The following is a 25,164-nucleotide window of genomic DNA, read 5'->3' as shown; positions in this document are numbered from 1 at the left end:
CTTCATTTTTTCTGTGGAGTTAGCTGTTATTGTTTTGAAAGGAATGACAAAATGTCTAAATGAAAAAGTAGCACTCAATCATGGATACGAAAATAAAACAATTTTTGATCATTGTAAAATTGAATGCTCAGAAATTTGTTCGCGTGCATCAAATTTTCGTGCGCGTTCAAATTTCTGGTGAAAACCAGTAAGAAAAGCAGAATATTCTAGTGCGCCGTTAAAATATTTTTATTTACGGCGATGGAATATCAGACAATATCAAATCATTACGTTTTTTTGACTATTTGAATTTAATTCCGCGTCAAGACATTTTTGGTACTCTAAATTATCGAAAACATTGCATAATGCGACGGTATAAATATTTATTATCAAATTTCGCTAAATATTCTAGCAAATATAAGAATAATAATATAATAAAAATAATATGAAATATATTATTAATATGTCTATCATAACACTATGGGCGGTTTTCGTATGAACTTATGGACAAAATTAATTGTTGCACATCATATGGCGAATATGGGCTTCCGTAATACAGCGGTACTGGATAGCAATACATTATCTGAAAGTTTTCAGGATCAGTTCCCTGTGTTTAGGTATAAAAAATGTTTAAGTAAAAAAATGTTCGAATATAAGCATAAGCAAAAATGTGCCAAATGTGGGATATATTGAAAGCGTAAATAATATTTAATCAGGGTCGGTATGATAACAAAATACAAAAATCTAATGACAACTACATTCATACTATTGTATGCTTAATTTGACTTAATGCCCCTTGTAGCCTACAAAATCAAATGAGATAATGATTAGAACGAATCAGATTCTTTTGAATGTATTGATTGTCCATGAATACGGGTTAGAGTGGCTCAAAAAACACTTTTTCAAATTTTTTGATGGGCCGCCCTCTTATTCGGTTCTATTTGATGCCCTGATGCTCTGGACAAAATTTCAGCCAAATCGGTCAACGTTTGGGCGGTGCTAAACTCGTTGGAAGTTTATATGGAAAAATGTAAGCAGAAACATCAAAAAACAGTGAATTGCAGTTGGACGGTACAACTTACGATAAAGAACTATGATACTCAGATCTTGAAGAATTTAATACAGAATGTTATGCAGAAAACCGCGAGCAGATTAGAGTTTATTAGGCAAAGATATTAGCATTTTACTGGAGTGCTGTAGGGGTGAATTTATTTCTTTTCAAAGGTAAAAGAAACGAAATTTGCTCAAACCCCACTTCAGAGAAATGCTAATAACTTAGCCGGGCAAACTCTAATCTTCTCGCGGTTTTCTGCATAACATTCTGTATTTAATTCTACAAGAACTGAATGAGTATCATGCTTCTTGATCGTAAATTGTGCCGTCCGACTGCAAATTACTATTTTGGGATGTTTCTGCATACATTTTTGCATATAAACTTCCAACGAGTTCAGCACCGCCCAAACGTTGACCGATTTGGCTGAAATTTTGTCCAGGGCATCAGGGCATCAAATAGGGCCGAATAAGAGGGCGGCCCATCAAAAAAATTGAAAAAAGTTTTTTCCATACTAATTTGAGCCACCCTAATACGGGTGAATATAATTGAAAGCAATAATTGCATTAGAAAAATACTAACATACAGTACTATGTAATAAGTATAACCTAGGGAATATTTTGTTCAGAACTAGTAGTGGAATGAAAATTGTTATAGGAACGAAATGGAATGGAATATTAGCTTTCTCCACGTTTGACTTGATTTCATTATTTTGAATAAAAATTATAAGGAGTAACATAATCTCTGAAAGTATGTATTTATTGTTCATTATCCATAGTTCATGGATTTTGATATGAACATGAAGCTCTAGTACAATACCATTATAAATCAATCGAAAACAACGAAGATTTATGAAGGTTATTCGTAAGATAATATTAAGATCAAAATGTTTTGCCTCATGACAGTTTTCAGGATTGGTTTTATGAGACTCCTCAAGATAATCGCCAAGCTACCAATAAGCCTAGACTATATAGCTATCAAGCATTTGACATTTGTGGTTTTATTGCACATTTAATAATGGTTTTGAAGTTAGCTATGAGCGCGTAATTAAAGTTCATCTTGCAGCATTGAACAAAGCTGTGATAAAACTGTAAATAAATCCATGAAGTCTTAAAATTGTTACTTGGGAAGTAGCACATTTCCATCGAATCTGGTTACAGCAACTTGATTGTGACCAAGTTCGGTCGAATGTCAGTTACGGCAACCGACCTAGAACATGTGTGCTACTAGGGTAATATACGTATAATTGTTCTATTCCTCATAGATAAGACGTTGATTTTGGCGCTCCCTGAAGACTGGCGGGGGCCAACCGGGCTAACCACACGCTACGGCGCTGTGCACGTTGTTTATGGCTTCCAAATTCCTGGGTAGATCCTTTCGGTTGATGATGCTGAAGATGTCGTAGACGTATTTCCACCATTTCTCGGGTAGTATTCCTTTTTCCTGTAGGTTGTTCTCCAAATTCGCCATGAACAGTTCGCACAAAAATGGAGATAGCGGATTTCCCATCGGTGCTCCCTTCGTTTGTTCGTAGTAGTTGCCACGAAATGTGAAGTAGTTCTCCAGCATGCACAGCCTTGCCAGATTTAGGTACATCTGCACCTTTCCTCGCTATGTTGTTTCCTTCCTTTGTGTTAGCAACCGATCCACCAGAAGATTCAGAACATCTTCCACTGGAACGGTAGGGAACAATACCGCTACGTCGAATGATACCATTATGTTCTCTTCTTCGATGTGTCCTGATTCCAATAGCTTCTGGGCGAACTCCTGGGTGTTGATGACTGACCTGCTGAGGAATGGTTCCGGCATACTTTGGAACTCCTTTACTAACCATTTGGCTAAGTTTTGGGAAGGGGAACCCTCTGCTAAAACTATCTCTCGCATCTCCTACCCAGGTTTGTGGATCTTTGGTAGTTCTTTATTCCTTGGTAGAACCGGGTTTGCTGTCTTCACTCGAGCTTCTCCGATGATCGCCTTACACTCCTTTATCGTTTTCTCCGTGAGTCTTATTAATCCTGGTAGCGGATCCACTCTCAAATGCCTGTAAGGTCCTCCGTTGATTTTCGTCGTCATCTGTTCGTCGTAGTGGTAATGGATAAAGAGGTTCCTTGCTGGGTTTGGACAGGTTCCGCGGTATTCCGATAACCGGGGAAGTTGTCACTTTTTAAATTTTTTTTGTCATTTTTTAAATTTTACGACATCTCAAACTTCATGATTTCGCGAAACATGCTCAATAGAGTCTATTTCGAGACACTTGAGTGTTGTTGGTCAGGTTCCGAGGGATTCCGGGAACCTGGATTGCTCGGGGAAGTGATCACTGTTTATGTGATATGAAACCCATCTTGCGATGTCTCAAACTTCAAGATTTCGCAAAACATGCTCAATAGATTCCATTTGAAGGTTCCTGAGTAGTCTTGGTTAGGTTCCGTGGCATTCAGGAAATCTAATACCTCCTGGGAAGTGGCCACTTTTTGTTGTGATCTGAAACCCATTTCGTGACGTATAATACTTCACAATTTCAAAAAGCATGATCAATTGAGCATATTTCACGGCACTTTGTATGTCCTGGGCACGTTTCGCAGTATTATAACGACCCTGTTTTCCCCGGTGTAGTGATCACTTTTCGATGTATTTTGAACTCCATCATGTAATATATCATACTTACTTGATACTTGATGGGCTACAGCTCGATGAACCTACGCCGAATGGAGTATCTTCTTCCACTGGACTCGATCCTGGGCCAATCGCTTCCAGGGCGACTCCTGAACGTTTTGCGTCCTCAGGTCCTCTTCGGGGTTTTGTACTGAATATTATAAATTCAGTAGAAAATCGAATTATAGCCGCTATTGAAATTGGATTTTTCTCACAATCCATACGTTAAACCTAATTTCGGAAGTAGTGCGCTGTATAGCACATCACCAAATGAAAACAGCGCACCACTTCCGAAGTTAGGTTTAACGTACGAATTGTGAGAAAAATCCAACTTTGTTAGCGGCTATAATTCGGATTTGCACTGAATTGATAATATTATCTTCGCTGGGCGCTCTTCCGACATTCAAACAACGTATCACGACATATCATACATCATTAGGGTAAGACACCCAGAAATCACCCTCCCCCCAGTTTTCGCCCACCTATTTTAAAATCTTCATTTCTCGTAAACTAGTTGTTGAAAACAGTTACAGTTAAAGTTTTTCCATACAAGCATCAATCAATTACGAAAAAACTTGAACTTTGACTGTTTCCAACAACTAGTTTTCGAGAAATGAAGGTTTTAAAATAGGTGGGCGAAAACTGGGGGGAGGGCGATTTCTGGGTGTCTTACCCTACATGTATCTCAAAATATGATCAAAAAAACACAATTCGAGGCATTTTCGCCGATTTGCTATTCCGGAAACCATTCCCTCGGGAATGTAGAAACTGTTGTATGTGTTCTGAATCTTACGCTGCGGTGTATCAACCTTCATGGCTATACAAAACATGATCAACAAAGCATGATTCAAGGTACAAAGGGCACAAGCCTCTTTATGGTAATCTTGGTAACTGATTGTTGTAAGTTGGCGGCCCTTTCTTGTGATCTGATGTCTACCTTGCGTTGTATCGAATATTTTCAAAAATATGCATAGTTTTATACAGAATATGTTTCAAAGTTCTAAAATAATGTACATGCTCTGGAGTAAATATCCTGAGAAACTGGGTACTTCATAACACAATTGATCGTCAATCGGGTCGGACGTATTTTTAATTGCTGGCGACCGTAGTCTTTTTTTTTGATTTATTACTTTTTGCATACGTTTTGATTGTCGCTCGTCGGTGGCGTATAGTGATAATGAGTTGCGAAATTTGCTCGCTAGATTCGTCCGAGGATTCAGTAATGTGGACATGGGTTGGATGTCCTCGTAATTTCCATGCCGCCTGCGTGGGAGTAGCTGTCCAGCGTAGTTCGTTACGGAGGAAAGATAAAAGGGTGACGGATACATCTTCATATGTGTTGCCGTGTTGTGCCCCATGCCAAAATCTTGTTACTGGTAGCTTTGAATTCAATGCACTAGTGCAACAACAGGAGCAATTGGCAGACCAAATTAATAAAAACACTGAAGTGATTCATCGCGCAGCGGTAAATAATACAAGCGATGGCATAATTCATGAAGCCATTGATCGACTCGAAGCTCACCTGGGCGAAATAAAAAATTGCTGACATCCAAGAAGATCAACGATTCTATTGGAAATTCTGTAATTAATCAATCGTTGGATATGTCCATGGCACAAGTGACTATAACAAATTCAGTGGAGTCGATGAGAACTGACATTTCCAAAGAAATGAAAATTTTAAACGAAGAAATGAGGCGAATTAGTAGCCTCACCCTGGATTTATCTTCTACAGTAACCATGTGCTCCAACCCGTGGCTGGGGACTGACATTCTAGATGAATTGAAAACGCTTTCAACCAACATCATGGGATGCCACAACGAGAGCCCACTGCAATCGCTCGAAACGGAATTGGCTGCCGAACCTAAAAACACTAATGGTCTACAGTCCCTCGAATCAAATAATCAACCTGATTTGAATCTGCCTTGCCCCATTCCAGAAAAGACACGTGACGAATTAAATTTCCACGCAAAGTACAAGGAACCGCGCGATTATGACCCACTATGGCGCTGGAAAGGGAGGTGGATATGGAAACGGGACTGGTCGGAGTTTGATGCATGCATTCGTCGACAGAAGCAGAAAAAACAGACAGATCGCGTGATAAGCAGAAACATAAACGGAATTATTGTAACAATAAGACTGATCAACACCACCATACTACCCACCGTGGCGCAGTGACAAACAAAAACAGCCATACACCTATACTTCCGCGCGATAGAGAGCTGCTCGCGGCGGCTAAGGAACACTTTTCGCGACCGCCACCACCATCAAGCCAACACCCGTACCGCCCAACCATCGCTTTTCGGAGAGGAGAGGTGTTAAATCCATACTTTGCTGCTAACCATTCAAGAACAACCAACGCAATATCTCCATCGCCGAGGCCCTGTGTCTGTCAGTGTTTTTGCCAGAATTGACGAACTCCTTAGAGGAAAGCAATGGTTCTTCATGCTCCTGCCAACAGACGGGGTTTTAAAGGAATTGACGCAGTCGGGAGATGCAGAATGTGACCAACAAATAGTACTTCCGATCAACTTAACGCACTCATTGGAGGAAGTCGTAGAAAATTGTAATGGTATTGACGAACTACCAAAAACTTCATCAAACGCACAGGCAACAGAACTACTTGTATACTGTCAGAACTTCAATCGTATGAAAAGTGCTATCAAAATGAACGAAATACACAAACAAATTTTGAGTTCCTCTTTCTCGGTTATTTTAGGAACTGAAACAAGTTGGTCAGAAAGCGTTAAAAGCGAGGAAGTTTTGGTAGTGATTATAATGTTTTTAGAGATGACCGAGATTTCGTCCTAGCGCAAAGAATGTCTGGCGGAGGTGTTCTCATCGCAATTTCCTCAAAACATAATTCGAGCTCATTGATTCTACCAAATTTAATGAATTTGAGCATGTGGGTAAAACGCATATTGATGGTGAAACTCACATTTTGCAACAGTGTACTTTCCTCCAGATCAAGCTTGTAAATCCTCATATGAAAAGTTCTTCCATAATGCCGATGAAATTATTTCCCATTTTCCTCCTGAATTCAAAGTTCACATTTACGGCGATTTCAACCAACGTAATGCAGACTTCATTCCAGATTCTGAGAATGAAAGTATTTTGCTGCCAGTTGTCGGTGAAAATGAGACTTTACAATTTATTTTTGAAAAACTGCATGTTTAGGCTTGAATCAAATCAATCATGTGAAAAATCGACAAAATTGCTATTTGGACTTTTTATTCACAAACACTCTCGATGATTTCTGTGTAAATGAGTCTCTATCGCCGTTATGGAAAAATGAAGCATTTCACACAGCAATAGAATACTCTGTATTTGTGCATCGGAACCATGATCCTTATGGCTATGATTTCGAAAATATTCTCGATTATAAAAATGCAAATTTTGACAACATTAAACAAAAATTGAACAGAGCTAATTGGCAACAAATTTTACAAAATCAAACTGACATTGAATGTGCTGTTACAGACTTTTATGCAATTTTATTAGACATTGTTCGGAATGAAGTACCATTCGTGAGGAAACGTCGCAATTATAACTCAAAAACCCAATATGGTTCAACAAACAAATCAAAAATTTGAAAAACCGAAAGCAAATGGCTCATAAACTTTATAAACAATACACAAGTCAAGAAAATTTAGAAAACTATTTGAATATTTGCGATCAACTTAGTTTAGCCATGTCTTCGGCTCTTAAGGAGTATAATGCTAAAACCGAAAATGAAATCAAATCATGTCCAAAAACTTTTCAAGTATGCCAAAACCAAGCTAAAATCCAGCGATTTTCCATCGAAAATGAATTGAGATGGGAAAGGAGGAGGTAATGCTGAGGAAAGGTGTACTCTTTTTGCAACCTTTTTTCAAGAGACATATACCGAATTTTCCGAAAGTGATCGTGATTATGAATATTTTTCACATTTTCCTGACTATTTAAGCAGTGTTGGTGTAAACCAAATTAGTGCAACGGAGATTTTGGCAGCTCTACAGAATTTAGATGTCTCAAAAGGATCCGGACCAGATGGAATTCCACCTATGTTTTTGAAAAAGTTGGCAAGCGAATTTACGACACCTTTATTTTGGTTATTCAAGTTATCTTTAGAAACCAGTAGCTTTCCAAAAGAATGGAAGAAGTCTTTTCTAATACCAATTTTAAATCAGGGAAAAATCTGATATTAGAAATTATCGTGGAGTGGCCATTATTTCATGTATTCCTAAACTTTTGAATCAATCATCAATAGAAGGATGTTCAACCAAATAAAACATATAATAACAGATGCACAACACGGGTTCTTTAAAGGACGTTCGACTACAACCAATCTTTTAGAATTTGTAAATTACTCATTGAATGCTATGGACAAAGGTAGTCATGTTGAGGCGCTTTACACAGACTTTAGCAAAGCATTTGATAGACTCGATATTCCTATGATGATTTTCAAGCTTGAGAAATTGGGAATTGAGATGAGACTCCTTAAATGGATTAAATCGTATTTAACTGACCGCCAACAAATAGTACGATTTGAAGGGAAACAGTCGCTTCCAGTCAATGTAACATCTGGAGTTCCCCAAGGCTCGCATATAGGACCTCTTCTATTCATATTGTTTGTAAACGATATATCACTCATTCTTAAGCATCTTAAAATCCTTATTTATGCGGACGATATGAAACTATTTATGGAAATCATACTGTTGACAATGACATCTACTTGAACGAAATACGCATATTTGATAACTGGTGTAACAAAAGCTTACTACAACTTAATGTCAAGAAATGTAATTTGATCACTTTCAGTAGAAAACGGAGCACACCATCGATAACTGTAACTCTAGGAAATCAACCAGTACAAAAATGTGAAAGGGTTAGAGATTTGGGTGTAATCTTAGATGCTAAGCTAACCTTTACTGACCACTACAACACTATTATCCATAGAGCAACAAATATGGTCAGTTTTATTAAAAGATTTAGTTATAACTTTCAAGATCCTTATACAATTAAAACTTTGTACGTTGCGTATGTCAGATCAATTATAGAATATTGTAGCATTGTATGGTCTCCGTATATGAAATCACATGATGATCGAATAGAATCAATTCAAAAGCAATTCCTTTTATATGCCTTTACGCAAATTAGGGTGGACAACATTCCCACTTCCGTCGTACGAGGCGCGATGTATGCTTATAGATATCCAATCATTAAAAAAGCGTCGTGAATTTGCCATGATCTCATTTGTGAATGATATTGTTTCGCACCGCATTGATTCCACCAAACTATTGTCTTGTTTAAATTTTTACACTCCTACTCGGCAATTGAGAAATCGAAACTTGTTTGCCACCTGTCATCATCGAACAAATTATGCAAAATTTAGTCCAATGAATCAAATGATGTCTGTTTACAATCAGTATTGTGAAGCAATTGATTTAGCCATGCCTCGTATGAGCCTAAGAAAATATTTTAGGAACATTAGTTACAATAGAACATAGTTATAAGTTTTTTAATGTAGTCTACATTATGTTTGACGAAATAAATAAATACAATAAATACAGTTTCTACTTCGATACGATACAAAATGGTTTTCAAATAACATCGATAGGGGTCGTACACATATTACGTAAGCACTTATAGGGGGAGGGGTTCTGACGTTTTCATACGCAGAATATAAATAAAAAATCATTTGTATGAGAAAATGGGGTCGAAAATCCCAGAAAAAATGCTTTTGTAATATGTGTACGACTCCATAAAGGATTTCATCGCTGCGACGGCGACAACTACTCCCCCCGGATGCTATCGTTGGGCCGCTACAGGAAATATTCAATTTGCGCTTCCATACCAATGATGGTAGAATACCAATGGCGATAGAATCACAGTCGCCAAGCGATAGAATTGGGTCGCGTGTGTTTTTGGGGGAATCTTTAATGAAGAAATGTGAAATATCATGAAAAAACACTAACCATTCGATTATGGAAACATAAACGCACCGAACGTTTTGCCAAAATTGAATGGAGTCTGTATTATACACGAGAAAAGGAACAATTGCTTATTCGATTAAAACCATATTTATTTTATCTATTATAAGTGAAAATTGCATATCACTTGCAACTATTGATATTTCACCAAGGTCAGTATAGTGTAGTAGTGATGTCAGTGAGAAGTAAATTTAAAGAGCCATAATGAAGTGCAAAAACTTTAATTACCTAATTACCGTATCCGATAATAATTTGAAGCTTATTGCAACAAAAAAAAAAAATAATATGAGCGTCATGCCAATTGAATTGAAAGTAAAAGGTTCCACTATATGTGAATTGATTTGCCAACGTGTTCTCTCTGCAGATCAATTAGTCGTGTGCCACAAAAATGAAGATAAAAAATAAACAGGAGCTTATGATACGGTAATCATTTTCCGCATGGATGAATATAGAACGTATAAACGAGTTCTCTGTTCATAGCTGTTCGTTGTCCGGATAGTGTTACCCACAAGAACTATAAAAGCAAGATCCCTGCTTATTTTGCAATCATACCACACCAGTATTCACAACCGAAAACCAACAATCATGAAGGTAAGCTGTCAGTCATCGATTGTTTTGTTATAATATTTCACAACTTAATCAATTCATCAATTATTACAGTGCATCGCAGCTGTAGTCATGATGGCCCTGGCCTTCGCCGCCGCCGAAGCGTCCTGGAGTCCGTTGGCCTATTCCGCTTATTCCGCATCCCCACTAGCATACACCGTTCCCCAAGCCACCGTCGTTCAGCAGAACCTGGGACTTCCCCTGGCGTACTCCGCCTATGGTCCAGCCGTCAGCTATGCCGCTCAAGCCTCGATTGTCCCAACCGCTTACGCTTACCAGCCGGCGGTTGCCGTCGTCGCTCAAAAGGAAGCTCGCTATCTGGCTGCCAACCGTGGAGCAGTGCACGATGCCCCTTTGCCAGGACATGCCGTTTCTCAGCAATCGTTGAACCTGGAACCAGCACCGGGAACTTGGTGAAAAATGAGCTGCGCAGATTTTCATGAACGAGTATGCTTTGTGTAAATAGTGATGGGAGATAATATATTTTCGAATCTAAATTGGAAATGAATTCTAACATGCAACTCAATTATTGACATCCCTTGAAAAAGTTACTCCAAAATTATCACAAATACAAAGAAATACGGCACACCGAAAAGCACTGCTGCTATGATAGATGACTGATTGAACCAAAAAGGGCACAGACAGGTGGGCATGGGCACGTTTTCGGACTCGGAGTAACGGTTGGAAGTTTCAAAAGATCTCAAATTATGCTTCTCTTCAGATGATTCCACTGAGGCGAGATAAGGATAATAGAAGTATGATAAAATCAGTTCAAACTAAATAATTGCCTAAACTCAATGTGCAAATGCGTAGCATGTGAAGGAATAAATTCGAAAAATGTAGGGTATAATGCGCCTCACCTGAAAAAACGAACCATTTATTTTTTTTAGAAAACTGTAACTAACTAAGGGTAAAAATTAGTTGGCACCTTAAAATATTTGTAAAACCATCATACTATGTGGATGTGGAAGTATTTTTGTATTACATAATGAAAATAATAGCAAAATACAAAAAGTTACAGTTTTGATGTAACTTTCAATGTTTTGTTGCTCAACATTCAGGAGCGACGCTTGTATACTGTCCGGAAAACTTGTACTGCAACCAGGCTTGTAAAATGTCATCTGCATGTCATTTCACTTATTTGCTTATAACTTTCCTTAGAAGCCAAATTTATTGCATAATTTTAGATGTACTCATAACGCTTGAGTAGGGCTATCTTTTTGTCCAAGGGTACTTTGCTCTAAATATAACATCTTAGGCTGGAGAGTGAAAACTCTCCAAAATGTCACGTGTCATTTGACATAATGTCATTTGAATGACATTTTGCCTCCCACGCCCCAGATTACATATTTACGGCAATGTCTTGTTAGACAAAGTTGTAGGCACATTTGAGCGCTATAAGTTCGTCATACAGCATGAATTGATAGCTCTCTTCTGGAAAAAGTTCTGGGAAAATTATACAAACGAATGCAAATGACATTTCACAACACTGACTGCAACACTCACTTGGGCAACAAAATAACTTTTCTCAGTGGTTAATATGATATGAAATTACTTCCATCTTCAAATGCTTAAATGTACTTTTTTTGGTTTTCTGGCACATATGGATTTGATTTGTAATTTCAAATTGTGAGTACGACATGCTTACCACATTCAAATAATGAAAACTGTGGCTAATCTATGGTGATATAATTTTTTATGCACAGTATTTTAGCATTTTGAACAGAAATCGTTAAAATCAATGCATGGGATCTCAACCTTAGTGAATAGATAGAAGATTGTGTACAGCTTATAGTGGGAAATTAGCTCACAATTTTTTGAGAATTTTCTGAGAAATATGGTGGGCTAAAACGGACACATTCTTGTGTGGGTAATATCGGTAATATATATGAAGCACAAACATATTTCCAACTATTTTAATTATTGATAAGTTTGTGTTGTTCACCATAGAAAATGTCAAGCATTTATTAGGGAACGCGAATTTATGGGTTTTATAGAAAACAATGACAATTTTATGTGATTTTTAGAGATAAAAAATGCTTTATCAGTAAAACCATTGTTAGTTATCAATTCATTAATTTATTTAGTTAACATCTAAACAGATAACACTGAATCAAAAATTTGACGCCACAATGCACGGTTCGAGGCCGCATCTCTCCATCCTCGGATACGCCCCACGCTCGCCAAGTCGTTTTGCACCTGGTCTGCCCGTTAGTTATCAATACATCAATTATTATCCAACATTTTCATATCAAGAGGCACATTTCATAGACACTTGGCCTATCCCGAAAACCACGAGATTAGAGCTATTAGCATTTATCTGAAGTGGGGTTTGAGCAAATTTCGTTTCTTTTACCTTTGAAAAGAAATAAATTCACCCCTACAACACTCCAGTAAAATGCTAATATCTTTGCCTAATAAACTCTAATCTTCTCGCGGTTTTCGGTATAACATTCTGTATTAAATTCTTCAAGATCTGAATGAGTATCATAGTTCTTCATCGTAAGTTGTGCCGTCCAACTGCAATTCACTGTTTTTGGATGTTTCTGCATACATATTTCCATATAGACGAGTTTAGCACCGCCCAAACGTTGACCGATTTGCCTGAAATTTTGTCCACAGCATCATGGCATCCAATAGAACCGAATAAGAGGGCGGTCCATCAAAAAATTTGAAAAAGTGTTTTTTGAGCCACCCTACTTTACAGTTATGTATTTCGACCTCAACTGTAAGGCCGTCCTCCATGCTCGCAATTGACTCGACTTGCGGCGGTTTTTTTCGACCTTTTTACGGTTAATTCGAATTAGATGATCAATCAATCAACAGTGAACAAACAGTGAGAAAAATTGTGTTTGTTCGCTTTAGACCAATCTCAAAAGTACGTAATATTAGAATAAGGATGAATTTTATCAAAGGTTATATAACATTTCATTTGTTTATCTGTAAATAAATTATCTTAACGTAAAAATAAAAAGATCAAGAAATTCACGGATTTCAAATGACAAAAATATATTATCTCTCATCACAAAGCATACTTCATAAAACGCTGCGCAGCTCAGATTTTACCAAGTTCCTGGTGCCGGTTCCAGGTTCAGCGATTTCTGGGAAACTGCGTGTCCAGGTAGGGGAGCATCATGGACGGCTCCACGGTTGGCAGCCAGATAGCGAGCTTCCTTTTGAGCGACGACGGCAACCGCCGGTTGGTAAGCGTAAGCGGTTGGGACAACCGAGGCTTGAGCGGCATAGCTGATGGCTGGACCGTAGGCAGAGTACGCCAGGGGTAGTCCCAGGTTTTGCTGAACGACGGTGGCTTGGGGCACGGTGTAGGCCAGCGGGGATGCGGAGTATGTGGAATATGCCAACGGGCTCCAGGATGCTTCGGCGGCGGCGAAGGCCAGGGTCATCATGACTACAGCTGCGATGCACTGTAATAGTCAAATTATGCCTTATTGCGTTAGTTATTTGAAATCAATCAACTCACCTTCATGATTACTGGTTTTTCGAATCTTGACGGATGTAGAGACTGATGTGGTATGATAACGAAATGAATAAGAGCCTGCTTTTATATCTGTTCAAACTTTACAGCGGGACTGCTGCTCTCTGTACAAAAAATGCTGTATGAAAAACTCGTTATACGTTCCCAAATTAACCATGCGAGCAGTGATTATCGGGTCATAAACTGCTGATTGTTCCTTTTTTCGGTGACACACGACTAAAAGATCTAAAGTAGGAACTGATTAATTTACCCGGAGGTGTTGAATTCTTTCTCATCAAAAACTCTTTAGTGTACACTGTAACGCGCACTGTACATACACCATAGATTTGACTATCGAACTCTTAGGAAAAGATTTGAACGATTGTAAAACCTTGCAGCGATTCAAAGTGAAAGGAAAAGACATCAAACGATGCGGAACAGGCGATGGCGAACAAATTAACTGTGAATCTAGATCGATCATTTGGTCCACCCACATACTGTATGTTTATATACACAGTTGGTAGATATTCGATTTGTTTCGTACTTGTTAATCGTTAATCGTATTCACGTGTTACTACAAAGTTTTGTCATGTTTTAGTTTTTGTTTTGATGTAACGATATTGTGTATCTTGTTAACTACGGACAACGTCTGACAACGATCTAGAACACATTTGCTGTCCTTGGCATGCTGTGTGTTCAACGCAAAACCATGTCAATCGTTAGTGTTACCAGTTAGATTCTTGGTCTAGGATGTTTTAAGGTGGAAATCATTCGTGGCTCACTGTGAATACCTAGTGCTTGCCACATGATACCTACTTATTCATGTTGAAAAATTATTTTTTTTCAAATTAGTAACTGTGACGCTCAAAGCCGAGATGCTCAAAGCTGACCCCATGACCAGGGTTCTTATATCAGGGTTCACTCACTTCGACAGTAGATGGGAGAGACTAGCGCGGGGGTGAAAAATTCATTTTCAGTGCAAAACATAAACAAACTCGGTGGCTGCTCCATATAAAAATCCAAGATGGCTGAATCATGAAATTGGCATACTGCTACACCTGTTTGAATTCACCTTGCCCATGACATCCGCACAGCTACTGCATCGTTTATTTCGTAATATCTGGGACACCGCAACTTTCCCGGTCGACTGGATGCAAGGTATCTTAGTGAAGGTTCCCAAAAAGGGTGACCTGACTGTATGCGATAACTGGCGAGGCATTATGTTGCTGTGTACCGTTCTCAAAGTTCTGTGCAAAATCATCCTAGCCCGGATTCAGGAGAAGAACGATGCGACTCTCCGGCGGCAGCAACCCGGATTCCGTGCCGGAAGATCCTGTGTGGACCATATTGTCACGCTCTGCATCATTTTGGAGTAGGTCAACGAATTCCAAGAGTCCCTTTACTTGGTATTCATTGACTACGAAAAAGCTTTCGACCGTCTCAATCACGAGAATATGTGGGGCGCCCTGAGACGCAAGGGGGTTCCTGAGAAAATCATCGGCCTCATCGAAGCACAGTATGAGGCCTTTTCGTGTAGAGTGCTGCACAATGGGGTCCTGTCCGACCCTATCCGGGTCGTAGCTGGTGTGAGGCAAGGATGTATTCTATCACCGTTACTGTTCCTCATCGTAATCGATGAGATTCTGGTAGATGCGATTGACCGTGAACCAAATCGCGGGCTGTTATGGCAGCCTACAACGACTTCGAATTGGCGGAAGACGTTGCACTCTGATATGCAGAGTAAGCTCAACGACCTTGCCGAGCGCTCCTCCTCGGCAGGTTTAGTCATCAACGTCAACAAAACCAAATCGTTGGATGTAAACACGGTGACTCCTTCCAGTTTCACAGTAGCCGGGCAACTAGTGGAGAATGTTGAAAGCTTCCAATATATTGGTAGCCAAATGGTGTCAGACGGCGGTACCAAGATCGACATAGGCGCACGGATCAAGAAAGCTAGGGCTGCCATTGCGAATTTAAGAAATATCTGGAAAAACAGGCAGATAAGTGACTGCACCAAAATACGAATTTTCAACTCTAACGTGAAATCTGTGCTGTTATACGCTAGCGAAACATGGTGTGTATCAGTGGAGAACACTCAACGGCTGCAGGTGTTCATTAACAGATGCCTGCGGTATATAATTCGGGCCTGGTGGCCTCACAACTGGATCTCAAACAACGAGCTCCATCGTCGTTGTCACCAGAGGCCGATAGCAACAGAAATTCGGGATCGGAAGTGGGTCTGGGTCGGCCACACTCTACGTAGGGGCGGAAACGAAATCTGTAAACAAGCATTAGACTGGAACCCAGCAGGACATCGCAGCAGAGGCAGACCCAGAGGCTCATGGCGGCGAAGCCTCAATAAAGAAATAAAAGAAGTCGACCGAAATCTAACCTGGCAACAGGTTAAAGCGATAGCCGGGCAACGCTCAGGATGGATATCTTTCAAGTCGGCCCTTTGCACCACCGGAGGTGTACAGGATCCATAAGTAAAGTAAAGTCTGCTTGCGTAACCAGAGGTCTAAATTCAAAAACGGTATATGCTCCTTATGGGTCTTAGCATATAATGCGTTCACAGTATATGTTCTTGGTCATCCAATAAATCTCTGGAGTAAGGTCTTAAGGTCTACGCGCCTAACCAAAAGCCTATCGGCTTATTTCAAAAGTGGTACATGCTCTTTGTGATCCTTCAAATGAAACGTCATCACTACATATGTTCTACATTATTCAAGAAATGCAATATTTGAAGTAAGACCTCAGTCATACAAGCAATCCCTGGAGTAACGCCTTGTGGTCTGCTTGCGTTTCACAAGGTCTATCGTCGAAATTCAAATATGGTACATGCTCTTAATGGTACTATGCGTTCAAAGTATATGTTCCAGATCATCCAAGAAATCTCTGGAGTAAGGCCTCAAGGTCTACACGCGTAACGAGAGGTCTATGGACTTTTTTTTTCAAAATTGGTACATGCTCTTTGTGATCCTTAGAATCCAAGAATCCTTGGAGTCTACACGCGTAACCAAAGATCTATCTAATAGGTTTAAAAGTGGCATATTGATACATATCCAAGATATCCAAGAACTATTTATTGATTTATTGACTATTTATTGATTTGAAGAAAGCTTTCGATACGCTTGACCATGAAATTCTCCTAAAAAAATTAGAATATAACGGAATAAGAGGTGTCGCAAACAATATTATTCGGAGTTACTTGCAAGATAGGCGGCAATATGTATCAATCGATAACGAGAAAAGTTCCTTTCGTACGGTCAACGTTGGTGTTCCACAGGGAAGTAACATAGGTCCTTTGCTGTTTTTAACGTATATCAATGATATAGGGTAAATGATGTATCTTGGACAAGCGCAGGACATTCATTAGAAAATATATCGAGATTGAATAGTATAAACCAATTGAAAACCACTTGGTTCATCCAAATACATAACCTATGATTAATCTTGTGTCTCCATTACCCAATTTTTGAGTAAATTACGTTTACTAGGTGTAAACTGTGATATACTGCGAACTGAAATATTTTCTTTTTGGACATCAAATATATAATTTCGACATGGAAAATGAATATATTTTGGACAGAGTCATTTTCTCCTTATTTAAAAATGGCCACCTACAGATCTCAATGGTATGACTTACCTACACGTATCCACATTAATTTAAATGCATTTATTTGCTTTACTGACATAGATTAAACCAGAAATTAACATTGTTTCGCAATCTTATCGATATCATTGAAAACAGCCTGAAAGTTGGCAATTAATGGTTCATCCATGTACTGTACATGGGGTGACCAATAAATGTCTGATGCATAGAAACATAACTTCATTTTGGTCACTCCTTTTTCATCCGTCTCAAGTTCATGTTAAGCGATTGGAATATGTTAGTATCTCAATTACAATCAAACTTTGACCGCAGGACCTCAAGATTGCCGTTTGAACCAATTTAAACGTGTTTCAGGTCCATGTTACGAAGAGTCTTATAATGCATGTTCTCCAGCATACTGGCGTCCAGCAGGCACTTTGGTAGAAAGCTTTATATTTTAGATAATTTTAACGATAAATAATAGTTGATTTGTGAATTCTCGTCAGGAACCGCTAGAGTTGAGGTAAAAGTATGCAATAATCATACTTTCGATGAAAAAATTCCTACACATTATCTAAAATTGATCGAAGGAGCTCAGGCTTGTCCAAAATATGTACATGTCCAAAATATATCATTTACCCTAGGTATTTTGGCATTATTTGGAGTACCAAGATTGTTTGCGGACGATACCGCTATCTTTTATCCACATTCGGATACTGAATGTATAATTTCCCATATAGAACATGATTTAAAAATATTAGTAAACTATTTCAATTCCAACTTACTTTCTATAAATTTATCTAAAACAAAATATATGTTGTTCCATAGTCCTCGTAAGAAACTTGAAAGCCATAGACATCCTATTACAAACTCATATATTATTGAAGAAGTATCCTCGATGAAATATCTTGACCTTATGCTGGATTCGCCGTTATCATGGGACTGTCACATAAAAAGTATAGAAAATAAGGTTGCCTCTATGTGTGGAATGATATATCGTGTCAGCTCGTTTGTACCTCGACAGGCTTTTCTGAAGTTTTACTATGCTTGTGTACATTCGCTGTTTCAGTATCTGATAATTGCATGGGGACATGCATGTAAGTCTAAGCTAAGAAATCTCTAAGTACTACAAAATCGTTGCTTATACTTACTTTTTTGGATCGCCTGTTTCTTCTCTTTATCGTGTATGATACGACAAATTAGGTACGTAAACTACTTTTTACACTTTATTACCACTTGATTATCACCACAAATAGCAAATTTATCCATTATTTGCTCTATGTTTCACTAAATAAAATCGGGACTGTTCGTTTTCTTTGACAGCAGCGCACTTCGGAATAGAGCGAGAGAATGTGTTTGTGAGCATATCAAACACGCGCTAAAAAAAAAATACCACGCACAATTCCATGTGATTTGATTTTAGCAAAACTACGAACAAAATATCCGGCGTTGGCATTTATTTTAAAAAAGTTTTAGAAGCTCCAGCTCAATCTTATGTGCATAGATTTGGTTTTACATAGTTTACGTCGTTGTACACAACCCCCATGATTATTTTGATGAAACAAACATATCATGTAAGGACCTTCAAATCTAAGGACCGTAAAGAGCTTATTTGAAACTGGTTGATAGACTTTTGCTTACGCGTGAATACTCTAAGGCATCACATAAGACAAAATATGTAAATCTTGGCAGCGGACGAAAAGTATGTAAGTTCCCTTCTCCAAAATGGCCAACATTATTCAAATAGGTTAAAAATGGTAAAAGTTATGAAATTGTCAATATATGGGTACACGGGTACCCTATCTGCCATTCACGTCTGTTTTTTGTTGGCCGCAAAAGGGGTAAAATTTGTTTTACAATGTGTTTAAATGTTTTTGCCTATCTTCCACATGACATAAAGTTGATGCCAAGGCTAAAATTCATGTTTTGTTTTAAGCCAGTTTTGATAATTAATAAACATTTCTTCCAAAATTGAGTGAAGCGAGATGAGCGTGCGGCCGATTATTATGAATGAATTTTACTACTAGAGGATATAAACAACCAGCATCTGGCACCAATACATTGTTAGTTTTCTACTTCCATGTCTAGTTGCTGAAGGGAGCAAAATCATTGCTGATAATAGAAATTGCTATGCCAATAGAAGAAACTTTGACTTGTTACTTTATATTAAATTTACTAAGTTTGTGGTAAAAGATATTATATTAAGTGAACACCAATCATCAAAGGAAGAGCATACAAATGTATACCAGTTGAACTATACCTGTGTTTTAATGTAATTATTCATTATTTTTATCATTCAATTTGGCGAATGTCTTAGACTGCCAAGAATAGGTATTTTCCCCTATATGATATACTTAAAAATCAAAATCTTCACCAATTTTGAATTGTTAATCATGGTCATGCTACTAGACAAGCCAACAATTTATTACAACCGTCTAAGACGAATTAAGTACTGTCCATTTAATTCCACCAGTTAATTTTCGTTATCTTTGCAGATACGTATTTCGACCACAACTGTATGGTCGTCTTCAGTGTCTCGTACTTGACTCGACTTGAAGAAAACAATCACATTGTGGTCGAAATACGTATCTGCAAAGATAACGAAAATTAACTGGTGGAATTAAATGGACAGTACTTAATTCGTCTTAGACGGTTGAATACATTCCACTAAAAGAGCTTAATATATTTTTCTGAATTTATTACAATCTAGAGCTCGAACGAATCTTGGTCAAACAAAATTATCTTATTTCGGTCCGCTCAAATATAACTCGCTTCCAACTTACTTGAAACAGATCCGCACCACATTTAAAATCCACTTAAAAGAATATTACAAAGGTAAAATTAAGGATTTTTTAATCTGACACATATCATATTTATCTTTTTTGGTTTATTAGTGTTTCTTCTTTTTGTAACTATAATATATAAATATACACATATCTTTTGTCCTTTTAAATCACTTTTGAATCCTTAAAAGGAAAGTTAATTTGCACTGGATTCCAATGTTTTAATGTTTAGAACTCCCTAGAGAACCTTATGGTTTATACGCGTTACCAAAGCTGTACCGGCTAGTTTCTGAAGTAGTGCGTACTCTTTGTGGATTTTAAAAAGAAATTTGAACTCAACATATAGTCTGTGTTATACAAGAATTTTCTGCTGTAAGGCCACAGACAAACAGACATAGCACTCGAGAATATCTCATCGTACAGTGATTTACTGACCAATTCAAATATTTATTAGTTGGTCAATCCACTACTTGAGGCGCGTGCGTCGATTTTGTTCGAGATTGACGTTTGCTCAGTAGTGAAACCGTGATTTCGTTCGTGATTTGCCTAAGTCAGAATAAACAATAGATGCCGTTAGTGTTCGCGTGACGATGAATTTAATAGCCTAATGTTCCATGTATTATGTCTGTTTGTCTGTGGTAAGGCCTTAAGGTCTACACGAGTATCCAAAGGTGTATCAAATGGTCTCGAAAATGATGCATATTGTTTGTGGTCCTTGAAATAGAATGTGATCACAACGCATGTTCCGCATTATCCAAGTATTCTCTGGAGAAAAGCGTTACGGTATACACGCGAAGCCAAAGGTCTATTGACCTGTTGTAGTATTTCCCAAGCCACACCACTTGCTTCTCAGTAAGTTACAGCAGCTGTGGTGTGACTAAGAACAGGTCTAGTTTTGACACAATGCGTCATATGTGGAACTGTTTTGTAACACAGAAAGCGCAAGATCTTGCGGGTTCAATGAAAATAAAAACACCAGCAAACCAACAATTTTCTTGTAGAATCTGCCTACAAAGGCACAACATATGTAAGCAACAAAGTTATTTGTATTTCACAATACCTTTAACCAAATAACTATTTGTGCAACTTATTTGATTTGTTTCTGACTTGCAACAACCCATAACTATCCAAGAAGTCATTTGCGATGCAACGTCAAAGGAACAAAAATGAAACCTAGTGTGTCTCTGAACCTGAAAAGTAACTTTCACGAGACTTGGTGGATTTTCAGAGTATCCAATACAATCTATAAGAAACAAGCGGTTATTTAAAAGATGTTGCGCGTCATTCCTGGGCTACAATTGTATGTAATCTCATCATATGTTCAAGGATGTTCAAGAAATCCATGATGTTCAAAAGTTCAAAATTTACACTCGTACCTGAAGATCTACCAGCTTGCTTCAAATATGGAAGATTTTCGTTACGTGGTACTTGGAACAGAATGTGTGCAGGGAATATTTTTCTGATTCATCCAAGAAATGGCAATGTCACATTCTATTCTAACGTTTGTAGATGTAGATCCTAGGGCCTGACTCCAGAGATTTCTTGGATAACGCAGAATATATGTTGTGATCGCATTCTATTCTAAGGACCACAAAAAGCATGCACCACTTTTGACAAAAAATCGAAACACTTTCGGTTACGCGTATAGACCCTTTCTCCAGGCCGCGTATGGCCTTTCTTCAGGGATTTCTTATATAACTGAGGCCTTATCCTAGAGATTTCGTGGATAGCACAGAACATATGTAGTAATCAGTGTTCTCCCTAAGACCAAAAAGAGCATTTATCACCTTTGAAAACTGCCGATAGACCTTTGGTTACGCTTGAAGACTCTAAGGCCTTATTTCTGAGATCTCTTGGATAACGCAGAACACATGTTGTGATCACATTTTATTCTTAGGACTGCAAACAGCATGTTACAATTTTGAAACCATTTGAACTATCTTTGGTTACGCGTATATACCCTTATACCTTTCTCCAGAGGTTTCTTGTATGATTGAGACCTTATCCGAGAGATTTTTGCAGCTAAATATGATTATTTAATCCTCCTTTAATAGGAGATCTGATTTTATCTGAAAATTCACCTAAACAAAAACAAACAAAACACAGAAATCCTTCATAAATCAATTAATACTTCCAAAGAGTAAAGAATATAGCGTACAAGTTACTATTTGTTTATTCGACAATCGATTTCATATAATATTTAATACCAATACTTGTTATTTCCCAGTCCGTATCCATGTCCATAGCCGCCATAGTTCCACAGACCATTGTCCACAACTTTGGCACCAACAGTGACAACTGGCGCGGAGTATCCCCAGTTCTTGCCATACACAGGCCAGCTTCCATAAACGTTCGGGTAGGCGTATTTTCCATAAGCAACATCTGGGACCACAGCGACCTTGCCACCGTACAATCCACCGTATGCGGGCCAAACCGTGCTGGTCTTCAGGGGCCACGGGTTGGAGTAGGTTACGACATCTTGCACATATGGCGAAGGAGATGCATTGGCGCAGATGGCCAGAACCAGAGCTAGGATAGCATTGACGACCTATAAAGATTGGAAATATTGTTTTATTTATATTAACACGCTGCATTGGTGTTCTGGATTACCTTCATTGCTGTTTTTTAGGTTTGTGAGTTTTGTCACACGTCAGCAAAACTAGTTAATTGACTGATATCAAGTATGTGAGTCCATCCACTTTTATACTGATTTATCGAGTCTGATCACAAATTCCAAATAGGAAGTATCATCCAGAACCGGCGTCGATTGAATTGCCAACAGACACAGTGACTGATTTTGTTTGTTTCAATTAGTAACCATTTCGTTTTCAAGATCACTCATGCGAGGTACGTTCGAATTATATGGCTGATAGTTCTACGCCTCGTTTATTCTTTGTGTTGCATTTTCCAACAAAAAGATGTTCTGGAAAAAATAAACAAAAATCTTATGTCCATACCGATCATTCGAAGAAAATTTTCGTTTTTCACCTTTTGTACGTCGACTATTTTCTATAAAACAGAACTCTGACATTAGTTCTGCATCAGTCAACCAGAGGTGCTCCACCAGAACAAATCAAATCAGCCACATTCAAATCGTTACAATGAAGGTAATATGTTAAGATCTGTTACTGTATGGATTTAATTTAATATTCGTTGCTTTCAGTTCGCTATTGCTGTAATTGCAATGACAATGGCCATCAGCGCCAATGCATCACCAGCTCCATACATTCAAGATGTTGTGACCTATTCCAATCCTTGGTCACTGAAGTCCAGCACGGTTTGGCCTACATACGGAGGGCTGTACGGCAAGGAGCTCGCTGTGGTCTCTGATGTATCATACGGAAAGTATCCCTATCAGAATGGTTATGGAAACTGGCCTGCTTATGGCAAGAACTGGGGATACTCTTCACCGGTTGTTGCTGTTGGTGCCAATGTAGTGGGTAATGGACTGTGGAATTATGGTGGCTCTGGATATGGATATGGCAAGAACTGGGGATACTCATCGCCAGTAGTAACCGTTGGTGCTAAGCTGGCGAACAATGATCTGTGGAATTATGGTGGTTATGGATATGGACTGGGACATAATAAATACTGGCTGTAAACACATGATGAGGATTGAAAAATAAAATATGTTCGGCTCTGCGAAGCTGGAGAACAAACGAATTTATCTCTTTTAATTATGTTATTTGAAGAATTCAAAAATAGTGCATTCATTTAATTTATTCAAACTATTATCAAAGTGTCGTTATCACATCTATAAAATATTTTTCCATTCCTCTTGGTCCATGCCTGCCTACACGTCACCAATCACGAAATCCACTAATTCCCGTTACGCTGGGATATGGATACTCTGAAGTAGTGCGTAACGGTGTAAATCCGGTCATATAGCCAGGCTCGTTACAACACTGAAGCTGACAATATGACGTCCCTAACCCCGAATCCCAAGGTGTCAGGCGACCCGTGCTGAGGGGATGAATGGCCTGGGGGTGAAACAATTAGCCAGGCAGTTAACGGAGCCTGTAATGCTGGGTAGACACTCTTCGTGTTGTATTACGGAGTAAGATCTACCACACTGTGCTCTAGTTCTTACTATTCTTGTTAATACTTATGAGTGATGGTCGGAAGAGTATAGAACGACTATAATTTGCTTTTAGATGACCCATTTTTTGCTCCTTTTGGATGGAGTCAAGGGAGTAAATTGTAAAAACGTAACTCAACCTTAGGCTGGTTTTCGAAGCCGACGACATGAATCTCCAAGCTCCAGAGCGCTGATTAATTAGGAAAGAAGCGGATACGAATTTGGTGGATCTGCTGAACCCTCTGACTGATTAGAGCTCTGTGTAAAGGTGAGATTTGGAAATGCCAAACGCAATGAAATCAGATCTCTATGCAAAAACGAATTCGGAACTCATCAGAAGAAGCAAAAATATGTTTGAGCTTCAGAACCTATGCATGGTCAAAATCAGTATTATCCCACTTATTGTTGAGCCGAAACTGATTGAGGGGCGCGCCTTTGAGAGTTGGTATAAGCCATTTTTCGAAGGGTATAAATAGCGGTACCTTAATCTAAAGAGGCCTTACATTAAGCTTGAGAAATATTTGAATAAAAAATGACTTCTTCATTTCTTCTCAATAGAAATGGAGCAGAAAGACATGCACTAAATAAATGACACGGGTATACTACAAAAGTTCAATAAAATGGACGTAGTGGTTCACCCGAACAAAAAAAAAAAAAAGGGTTCACAAATCGTCTTCGATCTATACCTCGTTTGCTCCGCAGCTCATCTTATTGTGTTCACTAAGTTTTTCTTTCTCAAATTTAAAGCTTTAGCAAAATAACTTTGGTTGGCTGACCTTCAGCTAAGCAATACGTTATGAATCCATTTAAGATCATAAAATTTTAATTTATTAGAATTCATATACTTTTTATACTTTTAACTGCATGTTCATACTTCTTGAACATTGAAAATATTTTCTGGCTTATAAAAATACAAAGAAAGCTGAAAATAAATATAGAGACCACTTACTAAATAAGTGCGTTTCTCTTAGGAGGTCCG

General features: G+C 38.4%; 4 protein-coding genes across 4 annotated transcripts; 2 read left to right on the top strand and 2 right to left on the bottom strand.

The window, feature by feature from the left end:
• Positions 1 to 10,084: 10,084 nt before the first annotated feature.
• Positions 10,085 to 10,754, top strand: LOC134217828 (adult cuticle protein 1-like). The gene is made up of 2 exons (XM_062696646.1): positions 10,085 to 10,242; positions 10,312 to 10,754. The coding sequence occupies exons 1-2, from the start codon at positions 10,237 to 10,239 to the stop codon at positions 10,672 to 10,674; spliced, it is 369 nt and encodes a 122-aa protein (XP_062552630.1). The 5' UTR covers positions 10,085 to 10,236; the 3' UTR covers positions 10,675 to 10,754.
• Positions 10,755 to 13,241: 2,487 nt separating this feature from the next.
• On the bottom strand, positions 13,242 to 13,873 carry LOC134217827 (adult cuticle protein 1-like). The gene is made up of 2 exons (XM_062696645.1): positions 13,739 to 13,873; positions 13,242 to 13,682 (listed from the first exon to the last, which is right to left on the bottom strand). The coding sequence occupies exons 1-2, from the start codon at positions 13,742 to 13,744 to the stop codon at positions 13,320 to 13,322; spliced, it is 369 nt and encodes a 122-aa protein (XP_062552629.1). The 5' UTR covers positions 13,745 to 13,873; the 3' UTR covers positions 13,242 to 13,319.
• Positions 13,874 to 22,262: 8,389 nt separating this feature from the next.
• LOC134217826 (glycine-rich protein-like) lies at positions 22,263 to 22,773 on the bottom strand. The gene is made up of 2 exons (XM_062696644.1): positions 22,718 to 22,773; positions 22,263 to 22,655 (listed from the first exon to the last, which is right to left on the bottom strand). Exons 1-2 carry the CDS (start codon positions 22,721 to 22,723, stop codon positions 22,308 to 22,310), a joined length of 354 nt encoding a protein of 117 aa, XP_062552628.1. The 5' UTR covers positions 22,724 to 22,773; the 3' UTR covers positions 22,263 to 22,307.
• Positions 22,774 to 23,152: 379 nt separating this feature from the next.
• Positions 23,153 to 23,763, top strand: LOC134217825 (cuticle protein 64-like). Its single transcript, XM_062696643.1, has 2 exons — positions 23,153 to 23,214; positions 23,271 to 23,763. The coding sequence occupies exons 1-2, from the start codon at positions 23,209 to 23,211 to the stop codon at positions 23,706 to 23,708; spliced, it is 444 nt and encodes a 147-aa protein (XP_062552627.1). The 5' UTR covers positions 23,153 to 23,208; the 3' UTR covers positions 23,709 to 23,763.
• Positions 23,764 to 25,164: the final 1,401 nt, after the last annotated feature.

Source organism: Armigeres subalbatus, chromosome 2, assembly GCF_024139115.2.
Source record: "Armigeres subalbatus isolate Guangzhou_Male chromosome 2, GZ_Asu_2, whole genome shotgun sequence".
Classification (NCBI taxonomy): Eukaryota; Metazoa; Arthropoda; class Insecta; order Diptera; family Culicidae; genus Armigeres; species Armigeres subalbatus.
The sequence above is the reverse complement of the archived record's forward strand: the minus strand, read 5'-3'. Positions and strand labels throughout refer to the sequence as shown.